The sequence below is a fragment of the Vombatus ursinus genome, unplaced genomic scaffold, assembly GCF_900497805.2.
Source record: "Vombatus ursinus unplaced genomic scaffold, bare-nosed wombat genome assembly UNPS02014811.1, whole genome shotgun sequence".
NCBI lineage: Eukaryota > Metazoa > Chordata > Mammalia > Diprotodontia > Vombatidae > Vombatus > Vombatus ursinus.
Genome location: NW_020954589.1, coordinates 9,040,642 through 9,053,304, shown reverse-complemented (window position 1 = coordinate 9,053,304; position 12,663 = coordinate 9,040,642). Strand labels below are relative to the sequence as shown.

Genomic DNA, 12,663 nt, shown 5'->3' with positions numbered 1-12,663 from the left:
GAAACACAGACAGATATTGGTCTCAGTTTCAGCCATTCCTTAGGAGATGGGTGGGGAGGAAAATTCAGGGTGGAGGAAAGGTGAGAATTCTTGAGATGCTATAAAGATCCCTACATATTGATAGGCTTTGGAATTATTTTGGGGGGGTGTCCAAAAACATGCCATTATATACACAATACCTTAAGTACATAGCTGGACCCTGGCAGAAAAGAGAACAGGATAAAATGTGATATGAAAGAATAGGAGATGAGGATGGACCAGAGATACTGTGTGACTTCAGAGACAAGTTCTCAATTCAGGAAGACTTAAGAGGTAGAGAAATTGAAGAAAGGGGTGCTAGGAACATACAGGAAATAGATAAAGAAGACTGGCAAGTCAACATAAAAAGAACAAGGAAGAACCCAGGGGTTCTTTTCTTGGGTGAAAATTAATTTGGAGAAGGAAAAACAGGGGAGAGAAAAAAGGATGGGAAGAAAGGATGAAAGAGGAAAGATGGGCAGATAAAAGGAAGAGAATGGAAAAAAGAAACAGGGAGGTAGGTAACAAAAATGAGGAATAGGAAGAAAGAAGAAAGAAAAAGTATAGGAGAGATGAATTTGAAAAGAGAGGTAGAGGTATAGAAGAAAGATGGAATTATGGAGAGGAGACAGGAGATGGGAGAAGAGGAGAGACAAACAGAAAGATGGGACAGATTCCTTTCCCATGTTCCCCAGGTTAATGGGAAATAATAAAAAACCTTGAGATACTAGAGCACGGGGACTAGTGATGGAAGGGGAAGGAGTGGAGAGTCTTAGAGAAGGAGGGGGGAACTCGGGTGTGGGAGCCTCCTTGAGACTATTTATAGCAGCCCCGTCATCTCGGGCTCTGGCTGCCGTCAGCACCACGCTCCCCCGGCCCCCCGCCCCCGCGGCCAGGAATACCATGCCCTCACCCCCCCCCCCCCACTGGCCCTAAATCCAGCTTTTTCAGCCTGAAAGGGGAGGGGGGAGTATGACTCACCTTATCCCAATCTCTCTACCTGCCCAACCCTGGGGGTGGCTAGACATGGGGGAAGGGTAGGATTGGGCTCTCCCTAAGGGGTAGGAGGGGTGGGGGAAGGAAGCAAGGTAGGAAGAGAGACTCCAAGAAATGGAAACAGACACTGGTAGATTATCCCCTCCCCCCTACTTTATTAAAGGTAGCCCTGTCCATGTATATATTTCTTCCTAGTTTCAGTCCCTGCCCTGTTAACCTGTATTTTTCACCTCATCTCAGCCTTATCCCTTCAACCTAACCATCCCCACCCCCACCCCCCCACAAAAAAGAAAAATAAACATAGCCTACAAAATCATATCCACTGGCTTCACCCTGTCTAGCCCTTCCTGTGACTTTCCTATCCCAGTTTCATTCTTTTCTGTCTCCAAGTATATTCCCCACTAACTCACAGCCTCTCTCCCTCCCATTTTATCCACTCGTATATTACTAATACCCCAGCCTATCTCATTCACTCCCCTGTTTCAAACACTCCTTCTATCAGCCTATATAATCTATTTAGCTTGACCTCAGTCCTTCCGAAACCTGTATATACAACCTGGATTCACCACCATCTTTCCATCTGCCAATATATACTACCCCCACCATCACCCGGATCACTATTTGCCTATGTAATTCAGCACCCCACTTTTGCTATGTATAAATACCTATGTATACCTTTAATATTTCCTCCATTCCTTCTGAGCCATAGTAATCCTCCCCCATAATTGAGCCTGTTTCTTCTCAACCATCTGCCTCCACAATCTGCCCCCCTCCCACAATATTATGACCCTCTAGCCTGAACCCTAACTACTGTACCGGTCATGGTCAGCGCTGCGGAATCGAGGCAGGATCTGTCGGAAGCTGCTAGTCCGGTCAAGTTTGGGCTGCGACTTTGTGCGTTTGATGGAGCTTTTCAGCCTCCGGCTCAGGAAGCCTTGCTGGGGGTGGGGTGGGGGATGCAGAGATTGGGATTGAAGGGGGGGGGTGGAAAGGCAAGGTCAGCAGTGCCCACCCACCTCAACAACCCAGGGAGAGATACCTTGGGAATGAATGGATGGGAGCCAAGGGAAACCTCAGAGGGAGAAAAATATCATGCCTGCTCACAGTTCCTATACAAACATACCAGCCAAGAGAAGATAGGAAGGCTGGTCAAGGAAGCCCGGGACAGAGCTGAAAAGAAGGGATGTGGAGGAGGTGGGGACACAAGACAGACAGACACACACTCCTCCCTGCCCCCTTTCCCAGAAACCACGGATACCAGCTGAGTCTGAGGGGGAGGGAGAGCCTAGCTGGGACCACATCTGGCAGGGGTGCAGTAACTCACTCACCGAGGGCCGGAAAGGGGCCGCGGGGGCGGCCTCCATGCTGTATTGCTTCCCTCCAGGGACACTCTTCCTCCTGGAGCGGCCCAGGTGGTATTCTGAAGGGGAGGTAGGAGTGGGGGGGGGGAGGAGATAGGAAGGGGGAGAGATGTCACCCCAGTTCTGTACCCTTGCCCCTAAATCCTCCCTTTCCCCTCCCTCCACCACAGCCTCACCTACCCCCCGGAAAGCAGCAGGAACAGCAGCGGTGATGGCAGCGAGAAGGTGGGGGTAAGGAGCTTGAGCCGGAGCCCCCAGACAAGGAAGGGGTGGGAGGCCCTATGCCCATCATTTTGGCTGGCAGTCAGTAGGGGGACATAGCTAGTGGGGTCAGAGAGACCCTAGGTAGTGAAATATATTTACTGATTAGGGAGGCTGTCTCTCTGGTACCCTCCCTCCTACACCTTCAGGGGACATAGCTGGAGAGGAGGTAGGTCAAATGTCAGTCCCCCTAGGCAGCTTGCCCCCCTCCAGCTGGGGACATCATCAACCTGCTCCTCCTTCCTGGGGGCCTTGCTTGTTCAGAGTGCCAAGACTGCTCCCCATTTCCCCCCTCCTTGGCCTGGGAAGGGGTGTGGGGATCTGTCACCGGGTTGTTGGGGACCTAGTTGAGGGTATATGGGCTAGAGGAGGAGGTATAGAGATGGAAGAATCCTAAGAAAAGGAAGAATGGTTGGGAATGAAATGGGTAGTGGATAGAAGAGACTGATTCTACTTCTATTGCAGTAGCCAGGACTCTGGAGGGGGGGTAGGGAAAAAAGATGGACAAAGAAGAGGAAGGGGAGAAGAAACTGAGGTTGGTTGGGGGAATATTGGGGTTCCCAAGTAGGGGGAAGGGCAGAGAAGGTAGGTTGAATGCCGATAAGATTCTGACCCCTAGGAGGTTATTGAAGGATGGTTTGGGGGGATGGATGTTGAAGGTAATGAATCCCAGGGAATTTGGAGGGGCTGGGGTCGGGGTGAGGGAATTCTGAGGGGTTTAAAGGGGGATGCTAAAGCTCCGGCTCCAGCTCCAGAATGGCTGCCCAGGCCCGGGCTCCCCCCACCCAGCCCCACAGTCACCACTGCAGCCAATGGGGGGGCAGGTGCTGCATCAGGGGCGGGGCCACCATCACCACGGTAACAAGAAGCTACAGGATGGAAAGGGGGGGCAGGAGGAACCGCTTGTTAACTCTGTGTATTCCAGAACAGGGAGAGGACAGCCCAAAAGGCCATCTCTATCTTTTTACAAAGATCTGCCTTTGTGGTTGAGAACTGGCCCAGATTGGGATATATAGCTTCCATGCATCTCTAAAATACCAGTGCAAGAGGCCTGCACTGACATATTAACACTATGACAGGGGAACATACACTTTGTCCTTTGGGAACATATGTGTATATTATGGGGACATAGTTAGCTATACAGGCACATGTGTGGGAAGAACATGGAAAATACGTGAGAATATATATATTATATATATGTTTATCAGACCAACAGATAGCCTTGAGCACATTCTTAGACCCAGAAACATAGGTGACCATACACAACATGCTTAGACTCAGACACCCACATGTGAAGTGCTAATGTGGGAATATGTGCTTAACTGTGTGAATGCTACAATGTGAGGAATACACACTTAGCTAAAATGCAAGCACACTATGGGAAGACATATTTAACCCCATGCAAATATATGGCATGCAGATACACCGTAACCTCCAACACATCCCCACAAACAGAATGTACACATCCTCCATTTACACTGCTGATACTACACTGGTCCCTTTTGTTTCTTATCTCTTAATTTATATTTACTGTCCTAGTGGAGTCAAGAACAATTAGCAAATTCATTACTCTTCTGTTTATGCTTCAATTAAACTTTGTTTTTAAACTTAACAGGTGCTAAAGTTGATTAAAAGTCCAATAACCATTACTAAAAGAATGAATCGCATTCCATGAATGTTAGACTATCTAGGTCGTTAGTATTCTAAAATCAGCTCAGCCAATACTTTTATCTGAAACATTTCTAATCAAAACATAAAGTTTAACTTTAAACAAATTAATATGTAGATTTTGGAAATTAAGGATAATCAGAAGAATTCATTAATTTGCTAATATTTCACTAGGCATTAGAAAGTAATACATCCATATATGGATTGCCAGAAACACATATCTATGAACTCAAACACTGGTCACAGGTACACAGAAAAGACACATGCGGTTATAAATAGGTACCCAGAAAAAGACACAAGAAGGCATGGGGAAGATGGGACAGAAACACAGAGTTAAGAACACAGATGTGAAGTGAAAAAACCCAGTACATACATATGAACACATGCAGAACAAACCTGCTTATAAGCATACATAATTCCATGTCTCCACACCTCATTCCTACACACAATGTACAAACACACACATCACCTACACAGACTCGCAACACAGGCACTGTGCAGACGCCCACACACGTATACACCCCATGTACACACAACTGCTCTCATACAACACAGAGCAAGCACCTGGGCTACCACCCTACCAGCCTCCTTAAGCTCATCATTACCTCAAAATCTCTTCCCCCCTTCCAGGCCTCCAATTCCAAAGTCCTTAACCTTCCTTCTTCCTTTCTCTCCAGGCATCTCTTTGCCAATAAGCTACTCTGGTCAATTTGCTGGTGGAAGAGATGGAAAAGGGGCCAGGACAGAATGAACAATATACAGTTCATACTACTAGTCTGCCAGCAGTGGTGGGACTTTGGGGCGGAGAGAGGAGGAATAGGGTTATTGGGGACAAGATCTGTGCTAGGGACAGGAAAGGGAGGAGCTGACAGACCTATACTGACAGTCACTGTTATGACAGGCCCCACACTAATACAGATCCCATTCCTGGAAGGCCTACACTAATCCAGTACTCCCCATTGCTTCCCATAGGCCCACAGTAGACAAATTGCCATTTTTCTTCCTCACCTCCTTCACAGACCTCTTTCTCCTAAGAATGCCCTGGCTCTTTTTTCTTTCTCTTTCCTTTCTTCTCATCACTTTATCTTTCCTTCTTTAGTCCCTTCATCCCTTATCACCAAAATTTAGTTTCATATCTCAGGCTTTCTCTTTTCTTCTTTTAGCTCTAGTTCTAACCCATCCTCCCCCATCACCATGCTTCTCCTTTCTTTGACTCTTGTCTTCCTACTCTTTCCCATCCTCCACTTTTCTCTGGCTATCTTCTTCCTTTCTAGCTCTCTTTCCTCCACTCTTGCCTCTCTTTCCATCTTTCTTTCTTCTTTCCTTGATTTTCTCGCCAAGCTTTTCCTCTTCCTCTCTCCTGTCCAGATTTTCTCCTGCCCTCCTCAACTTGTTTTTCCATTTCCCAGGCCAGGGAAAGGACAAGATCTTGGCCTACATATATTGCCTTGGGCCCAAGATGGTTCATATATAAAAAAGGATCTTAGGCAACATGCTTGCACACTTAACCCACTCCCTCCACCTTCATCACCCTCTGAACACACTTGCCCACATCAGGCACACCCTGGACAACTGTGGCAGTACTGCCACAGAGACCCAGGCCAACACTGGCTTATGCATATACACAAGAATATGCATGCCAACAGGCATACTTATAAGCCCTTGACATGGGACACACACTGGAGGCAAACACAGGGATACATGTGCACACAGGGTCAGAGGTGACAAGGCAGCTGGACATGGAGAGGCATACATAATCATCCGGCCAGGGTCACCAGACCCAATAGACATGCACTGCACACAGGCAGACTCTGAAGAAGATGGTGACATCTCTTGCACAGTGGACATGCTTGCACACACAAGGGTATATACATAAAAGAGAGAGGCATGAACACACGGGTGGAAAAAACGGAAACACACACCGAAGCAACGGACACATTATCCCCTCCACCTTCGGGTGTCAGGACCTCCAACCAGTCCCCCACCAGAACTGACTCTGCCCCCCACAAGTGCCAAGTAATCCGACCCCAACTCCCCTCCCACCAAAAAAGCCCAGCACTCACCCCCCACCCCTGTTACCATAACTCCCCCCACTCGGAAGATGCTGCGAGAACATGCGGAGGGAGCAGCTGCCGCCGCCGCCGCCGCCGCCGCCGCCGCCGAGCGGCCTCCCGGCCTCCCCCTTCCCCCCCGCGCGCCCACGCACACGCGCGCCCCCGCGTGCCCCTCCCCCCCGCACGCCTATTCCCCCCAAACGCCACGCGCCCCCGCCCCGCCCGCACGCCCCAGCCCCGCCCTTACCTCGCACCGCCCCCCCCGCGGGGGGTCAGTAGGGGAGGAGGAAGAGGAAGAAGAGGAAGAAGGAATAGGGGTCCCTGGAGAGGGGGAGGGGCCCCCCGCCCCACCTTGGGGCGGGGGTGAGGGGCACAGAGGGCAAGGGGGCGGTGTGGCCAGGCTCGGCTCCGCTCGGCTCCCACGGCCCGGGATGGGGGCGGGGGCGCCGGAAAGGGCCACTGGGGGGAACGGCCGCCGCGGGGACAGCCGCGGGTAACGGTTCCAACCGCCGCCGCTCCCGCCGCTGCCGCCGTTGCCCGGGCCCCGCCGCCGTTGCTAGGCGACCGCTGCTGCCGTGGCCGCCTCTGTCACGAGCCCCGTCGCCCGGAGACGGCGCGAGAGAGTTAGGGGGGTGGGGACCCCCAAAACGAACTAGGGACCCCCACACCTTCCCCCCCACCGTAAGGACCCCCCAACCACCGAGAGAAACGTGGGGCCACAGCTCCGCCCCAAGGAGGTGGAGTCCCCAAACATTAACCTCCACGCCCTCGAAGGTCCTAGGAATTTCTCCCACCATGGCCTCCCTCCACTACACTCGTGGGTGGACACTCCTCCACACACACCAGTCCCCCACGGACTCCCCCTCACTCTGACACCTTTTCCCAAGTATATTCTTATGTATGCTTGGATAGACACCCACTCATCCACAAGACCCCCCTTACACACACACCTTTGAGTGGATACCCCACATGGACCTTCCCTTTTAGAAAGCAAACACCCCTCAGTTGATGGCCCTTAATCTTTCCCCTGCCCTGTCCCCCACAGAAAGACCTTCCCCTAAAGGGTGGACACATCTGCACCCACAGACCCATATATGAGGACAGCCTCCAGCACAGCCCTTCCCCCACAAATCTCACAATACACACACCTACACCTTTATGGATATACACCGACCTCCACAAACACCTGCCAGAAAGACCAAGATCAGAGACCCCCAGGCCCTAAGGACATAGGGTAAGGAGAGGATCGGGTGAAGGAGGACTGAGGAGGGGAGTTGGGGTGGGGAGCAGTGGGGAGCAGATGGACAAGGATAGGGGATAAGGGCATTATGGTTCACAGTGGATGATGGATGTAGGGTCCATACATACATGAACATGCTTCGTGTGTGGACATCTTGGACACACTATGCACACAGGGCAGAATTCACATAGACATGCCACACACATCTATGACAAACACATCACATACTTAAGAGGCGTACATACAAGGGATATGCCATACACGGATTGCTGCCCACACACCCTAGATCCTTCATGGGCAGAAGCTTTGCAGGCATGTAGATAGATCCGAACCAGCATGGTTAGGGTCTCAAAGGCTGAGTCCATGAGAGGAGGGGATAGGATAAGCAGAAGGGCTAAAGGGTGGACATGTGGGTTTTTTAAAATGAAAGGGTTTAGGACGAATGGATCCTTGAGGGAGTGGGGACTGTGAGGGAAGAAAAAAAGGATGGCCACGTAACTGGATATTAAATGCCTGGGTCCTAGAAATGGAAAGAGGTAGAGGGGGTAGTGATGGAGGTGGGGGTGGAGGGGCAGTTATGGAGGTGGGGGGGTGGTTTCCGGGGGCTGAGGGCGTCTCTCTGCACCTTGGCGGCAGGATCTATGTTCTCTGCCTTCATCTCCCCTCACCGTTCCCATGGAAACCTTTTAAGCGAACTTCTCAGGAAGACAAAAATCTTTTTTTAAATGACTAAAGAGGGGGGTGGAGGGGGGAAGAGAGGGGGGAGAGGGAGGGAAAGAGACAGATGGAAAGAAGGAGAGAGTTGGAGAAACCGAGATAGAGGCAGAGGTACAGAGCGACAGTCATTCAGAGGCACGGTTACAGAGACAGAAGGGTGATGAGTTGAGGAGACCTGATGGAGGGCAAGATGAGAAAGGAAATAAGGGACACAAATGTGGGGGGGGAGGGTAAGGGAGGCGAAGATATATGGAAGAAGAATCAGGAAAAGGATATTGGAAGAAAGGAAGAAAAGTGTAAAAAGAAGTGAGAGAAAAGAGAGAATAGGTTGATTAATCCACAAACTAGTGGCCAGTGCACCCCAGTGGCCAGTTTGAGGAAGGGGGAAGGGAGGATAGGGCCAGAGGGATGGGAGGGAAGCAAAGAGAATGTGGATAAAAGGAGTAAGGAAGGAACTAGGTCATTGTCAGTAGGGGAGCATTGATGACCAGAACCAAGGGGAGGTGGGGGGAGGAAAGGATTTTCAGGACAGGAAGCATAAGATCTGGGGAGACTATTTTTATAAGCACCCGGAAACCAGGCAAATCTCAGGGTGGAAAAGGGAAGGTGGAGCCAAGACATGGGCCTTTTATCCTCCACCCTACCCCAAATCAAGAATACAGGTACCTTCTTTGAAGCCCTTTGAAGTGTAAGAGCCTTCTTTCCCATGGCCCTCTCCCCAGGTCTGAGAACATTTTCCTCAGGCCACCCTCCCACTCATCCACACACCCAGATCCACCCTTTAGCCTTCTCTCACACAGTTCCCTCTCTCAGGGGCATGAGAGCTTTCTCTTCCAAAGCCCCATACCATGTTCGCCATGAGGCCGGCCCTCCACAGGCACAGAGACTGTTCGTCTCAGTAGTTTGTTTCGACTGGACTCACTCCTCCGGTCCCGGATCAGAAGGGGATGTATCTATGGGATGGGGGATATGGTCAGATCTCAGTGGCCCACACTCCCCTTCCCCCACCAGGAAAACTATCAACATTTATCAAAAATGTTCAAAATGATAGACCCTGTCTCCCTCTCATATCCCCTCCTCCTGCCATACCCTATGGTATGTCTGTGGATGGATATATTCCTTTCCTATCCTTTATTTCTCACACCCACCCCTTCACTGCTACCCATCTCCTTCATTTTTTTCAATACACCCTAAAGGTTTCTCTTAAGCCTTTCTCAGTCCTTCTTCCAGTTTATCTAGGATTTTATGTTCACCTAGTCCAGTTTCCCCTTGACCTTCAATTTCTCTCCTCCTCTAATGTCCCCACCCCCAGCCCCTTTTACTGCCTGTCACGGGGGCAGCAGAAGCTTCATTTATAATCAGGATCACAGCTTGTTTCCCTCCCACAGCCAGGCACTCGGCCAGACTGGGACCCAACCCTCCCTTTCCCCAAAAGCCCTGGTCACCTCTCCCAAGATCCCCTCTACTACCCACCTGGTTCCCCCGACACCTTCTAACCTCTTTCCCCAGGCTCCATCATGTCTTATTATTATTATTCCCAGACCTCTCCCTAGATGTCCTCCATCACCTCTCTCCCACTTCTCCCTAACACTTCCATTCATTCTGACAACCCCAAGCCTTGGGCCCTTATCTCCATTATATTCCTCTTCAAACCCCCTTCCCTAATCATCTCTCCTCTCCACCACTAGAGGCCAGTGTCACTTCCCAGCTATCTCCCATTTTTTCAGAGGCTCCCTGGTCACTGTGCACACAGTTCCTCAATTCACTAACCCTCACTCCCAGTTCGCCTAACTTCCTCATCAACCCTCTTTTGGGTCATCCTAGGCAGCCCCTGAACTTCATGGGCATCCTTTGATATTTCTCCTGGCATTCCTCCTCTATTTATCCTCCCATTATCCTTTCTACTATTCTACCATCACCACTTTCCAATTACATCTGGTCACTTCTCATTGGACTTCCTTCTCTCCCTCACTGAACCAGGGACTCAGCCTTTCCCACCACTGCTAATGGCCCCAGTTCTCTCTCTTCAGCTCTCACCCCTGATAGCTGTCAGTTACGCCACATGACTCACTCACTCTTCAACCCTTCAGCTTCCAAACCATCCTTTTCTTCTCCTTACCCCTCATTTCTTCTCCAGTCAAGTCCCTGGCCTCTAAATTTCCCTCTACTCCCCTGGGTTCCCCTAGCAACTTCTTCATCCTCCTATTATCCACCTCTCCTAGTTTTTGAGTCTACTTTTCCTTTACTTCAGTAACTCTCCCAACTACCTCTGCCTTCTCTGGCTACCTAATTCACTGTGCCATTCTATTTACCTGGTCCTTTAGACCCTTCTACTCTCTCTATTCCTTTGCTCTTCTTCATTCACCTGAATCATCAGGACACCACCCTCTTACTATTCTGAACTCCACATTTGTCCCACAATCATACTTCACTCCCCCAAACTATTTGTTCATTCACCCCTCTGGCTCCCGAATCACCTCTCCCTACTCTTTGGGCTTCCAAATCATCCCTAAACATCTGGTCACTCCCAACTCTCTTCCTGTTATTCTTATCTTCACTTTTACCTCCCTGGTCTCACAGTCTAGTCTCTACTATACCCCTTATTCCCAATCCCCTTAATCATTAGGTCACCACTGTCCTTACTCTTTGCTCCACAGCCACCCCTAATTCCTCAGATCCCTGACTTATCTAGCTCTCACAATCCTACTATTCTACTTTGTTCTTCTATCCCTCCCCTGGTTCCCCCCTAATGCCCTAAATCCATAAAGTTCTTTCTTTGCATTCACCCTGATCTATCCTACGATTGTTCTTTCAACATCCCCTTTCTGCTAATTTCCATCCTTAATACCCAGCCAACCAGAATTCCAGCCACCTCCATTATTCTACTCATTACTCTAACCTTCCTCCATCCAGTCAGATACCTCAATCCCTCACTCCAGCTCACCAGTCCTTCCCCATTTTACCCTAGCACACCTACCCCATTCTACCTGGCATGTTGTCTGCTCCATGATAGTGAAGAGATGAAATATGAAGGTTCACCTCTAAATAGGAGTCTTCTTCCCCCAACAGTGAGCAAAACATAGAGACAGAGACTGTGCAGGTTGAACACCTCTCTTGCCTCTCTCCTGTCTCATGCTTCATCCCTTCTATCTTTCCCCCATCTTCATTTGTCTCCCCTTTCTCCATTCTACACCTTACTTATTGTCTTTCCCCTCTTAATTCATATACTCTCTTTCCCAACTCTCTGTTCCCCTCCCATCTAAAGAAAAGTCCTCTGTGCAACCTCCCTTCCTCCCTCTCACCTCCTCTTCATCCAGCATGAGCAGTTGATTCCCCGAGATGATACAGAATCGGGGGTTCCAGCCAGGACGTTCATATGGGGAATGAACGTACTGGGTTCGGTGCAGAGGGGGTCCCCGTACATCTGAGAAATAGATAAAGAGAAGGGTCAAGGGGTCCCCCACATCTGGGAGACAAATATGGAATAAGAGGAAGTTTACACATTTAGAGGATAGTAGCATTGTAGATGGATATGGAGAGGGACAGAATTGGTAAGGAGACTATAGTACATTTTGAGGAACACAGAAGATGGGACATCTGAAAAATCTGGAGGAATACAAGGTGAGCCTGAACATCTGGGAAAACAGGAGGGTGAAAGAGATTCTACACATCTAGGTGAATATGGGAGATAAAAATTTAGTGGGAGAAGGGATATACAAAGAGTGTCAGTATTGAAAAGGGCAGCTATACATCTGAGGGGAAAAAACACAGAAGGTGGTCTGGGGTGGGCAGAGAGAGGGATTGAGGGAAACACAGGCCCATTTGAATGAATGAAAAAATATTAAGTGGTTACTATATGCAAAGCAATGTGCTAAATGCTGGGGATAACAAATGAAAGAAGGGATTGCACATTTGGAATGAATATAGAATTAACAAATATATCTGGGGAGAGCAAAGATGGTGAAACATCTGGGAAGTACAGTGACATGGGGTGGGGAAAGGGTGCACATTTGGGAAGAGTGAAGGTGTCCCAAACAACCGGGTTGTGAAAACCAAACTTCTGGAAAAGGAAGGAGGGAGATACCTCTAAGTCTCAGGAGAGATGGAAGCCATCCCTTCCATGGCCTCCTTAGCCTTCCCAGGTCCCTAGGGACAGTTTTGTTTCCTTGGAGAGTGGAAGGGAGGAGGGGGAAGCTCTTATCAGCAACTGGCCCAGGAGTTCAGGTCCTTGTTTAGGGAAGGAGGAGAGATCAAATTGGCCTCTTAGCACCACCCCTCAAAAGACAGTAACATGAACCCAGGGAACTGCTCCTGTCAACATCTGTGGTTCTTCCCTCCCAAATGATTG

General features: G+C 49.7%; 1 protein-coding gene across 2 annotated transcripts in view; it reads right to left on the bottom strand.

Annotated features, from left to right (window-relative positions):
* The window catches only part of SYNGAP1 (synaptic Ras GTPase activating protein 1), a 32,887-nt gene that overhangs the window by 17,633 nt on the left and 2,591 nt on the right, over nucleotides 1-12,663 (bottom strand). The window contains exons 2-5 of one of the 2 annotated variants that reach the window (XM_027876488.1): nucleotides 11,618-11,739; nucleotides 9,163-9,268; nucleotides 2,343-2,434; nucleotides 1,831-1,952 (exon numbers count right to left, since the gene is read on the bottom strand). In XM_027876488.1, coding sequence (XP_027732289.1) covers nucleotides 1,831-1,952; nucleotides 2,343-2,434; nucleotides 9,163-9,268; nucleotides 11,618-11,739 — 442 coding nt within the window. Of the gene's footprint in view, nucleotides 1-1,830; nucleotides 1,953-2,342; nucleotides 2,435-6,605; nucleotides 6,640-9,162; nucleotides 9,269-11,617; nucleotides 11,740-12,663 lie in introns of those variants that run through there. The other variant, XM_027876489.1, reaches the window with a different exon arrangement.